The sequence below is a fragment of the Aptenodytes forsteri genome, unplaced genomic scaffold, assembly GCF_000699145.1.
Source record: "Aptenodytes forsteri isolate BGI_AS27 unplaced genomic scaffold, ASM69914v1 Scaffold192, whole genome shotgun sequence".
Lineage (NCBI taxonomy): Eukaryota > Metazoa > Chordata > Aves > Sphenisciformes > Spheniscidae > Aptenodytes > Aptenodytes forsteri.
Genome location: NW_008794891.1, coordinates 225457 through 227030, shown reverse-complemented (window position 1 = coordinate 227030; position 1574 = coordinate 225457). Strand labels below are relative to the sequence as shown.

The 1574-nt window shown below is 51.8% G+C and overlaps 2 protein-coding genes across 3 annotated transcripts in view; one reads left to right on the top strand and one right to left on the bottom strand.

Moving 5' to 3' along the window:
- The window catches only part of SCARA3 (scavenger receptor class A member 3), an 18100-nt gene extending 17443 nt beyond the window's left edge, over nt 1–657 (top strand). The window contains exon 7 of the mRNA XM_009275127.2: nt 554–657. Coding sequence (XP_009273402.2) covers nt 554–657 — 104 coding nt within the window. The remainder of the gene's footprint in view (nt 1–553) is intronic.
- A 77-nt stretch (nt 658–734) lies between these two features.
- Nucleotides 735–1574, bottom strand: part of CCDC25 (coiled-coil domain containing 25) — a 13550-nt gene continuing 12710 nt past the window's right edge. Inside the window, exon 9 of one of the 2 annotated variants that reach the window (XM_009275112.1) lies at nt 735–1072. In XM_009275112.1, coding sequence (XP_009273387.1) covers nt 1043–1072 — 30 coding nt within the window. In that variant the 3' untranslated portion in view covers nt 735–1042. Of the gene's footprint in view, nt 1073–1092; nt 1338–1574 lie in introns of those variants that run through there. The other variant, XM_009275111.2, reaches the window with a different exon arrangement.

The following is a 1574-nucleotide window of genomic DNA, read 5'->3' as shown; positions in this document are numbered from 1 at the left end:
ACATAGTCTGTTGCTCTCCCCCCCCCCTCAGCGCGGCCGTGCTCCACATGGCCATCTGCTGCCCGAGGAGCAACTCCGCGGACCCTCACAGCCCCGGCTCCTTCCCCGAGGTGTCAGCACACCAGGCGACTCCCACCTAGCAGCCCGTTTTACCAGCATGGTGTGAATTTAATCGTGACATATATACAGGGGCCGGAAGGATTACCATGACCGTTTCATACAGATTTACCCACAAAACCTTACAGAGCGCTCAGGCAAGAGCTCTGGCCTGGACAGGCGTAAACGCTGGGCAAAACTCAACTCTTCTTCACAAACTCCTCTCTCCGGAGAAGGTTTCCAAGGAACAGCCCAGGAATCAAGCATGATTTAAAAGAAAATACACCGTGGGGCTATTCTCATTCTGTGCTAAAGGCACGTATCGCAGCCCGTGGTCATGCGCTCGAGTAGGCTGCAACATCAGCCGAGCTCAGTCTTCATCACCTGTAGCTCTGTATTTAATGAGGAGCCACCAGATTTACTGCCCAAAGTACGCCCCCCCCCCCCCCAATTGTAGCGGGATCCCCCAGCTTTGCTGACCATCGCCAGCGTGAAGAGGAGAGTTATGCGGTCAGCGGCGTCGCGTTCGGGCTCGTGTACGTACCGGTGACAGCGAGCTAATGGCAACCGTTTCTGAGACACTCCGCTGCCGGGGCAGCGGTGAGACAGTACGATTTGTTTTCTTTTCTTTAAATCTCGTTGGATTAAAAGCTACGCCAACCCCTTCCCTAGAATAAATATCATTGTCTTTATAGAACTGAAAGTCAATCCTGCTTCCTTCCGCCCACGTCCCTGAAAAAGAGATGTATGTGCAGACGTACAGATCTCCTCCTTTCAGAAGTTGTCCATGGCACAGAGCTGGTCAGGCTGCCGGGAGAACCAACCAGGTTCTGAAGAAATGGAGTCAGAGTTCACCTTTTTGGGGTTTTTTTTGGCATTCTTAGCGATGGTGACATATTAAGACATCCCAAACCACCTCATGATTGAGAAAGGAGAGAGACTTTATTTACATAAAGTCATCTGAATCGTTGCCATCCTGTGGGAAGAAAGACAAATCAGGATCATTGTGCACATTAAAATGGAAAATGGCGAAACGGTGCATTCAGCAGGATTTCAGAACTGCCATTTATTCTGGTTTCCTGCCATTTCAGTACAAACACCACGAAATCAGACCAGACGCATAACAGCAGCTCTGGAGCGGGAACAGCCCTGTGTGAGGCTCTGCGTTGTGAAACAGCAGTGGCTGTTTGCTGTCCCTGCGACGTATCACTTCCCTGAAACTGCAGCCCATCTGCTGTGACCTGGGAGGAACCAGAGACCAGGCTCTCACCAGCAGCCTCGTGGGCCATCGCCGTATCACAACCTGAGCTTCTTTCCAACTCGGGAGAAGGAAAGCAGTCCGGGATCATGCGGGGGGGCAGGTGCTGAGAGGAGGAAACCCCCTGCACAGCATTTCCACCGCACCTCTCATAGATCATCGAATTCATTAAGGTTGGAAAAGACCTCTAAGGTCATCGAGTCCAACCGTCAACCCAACA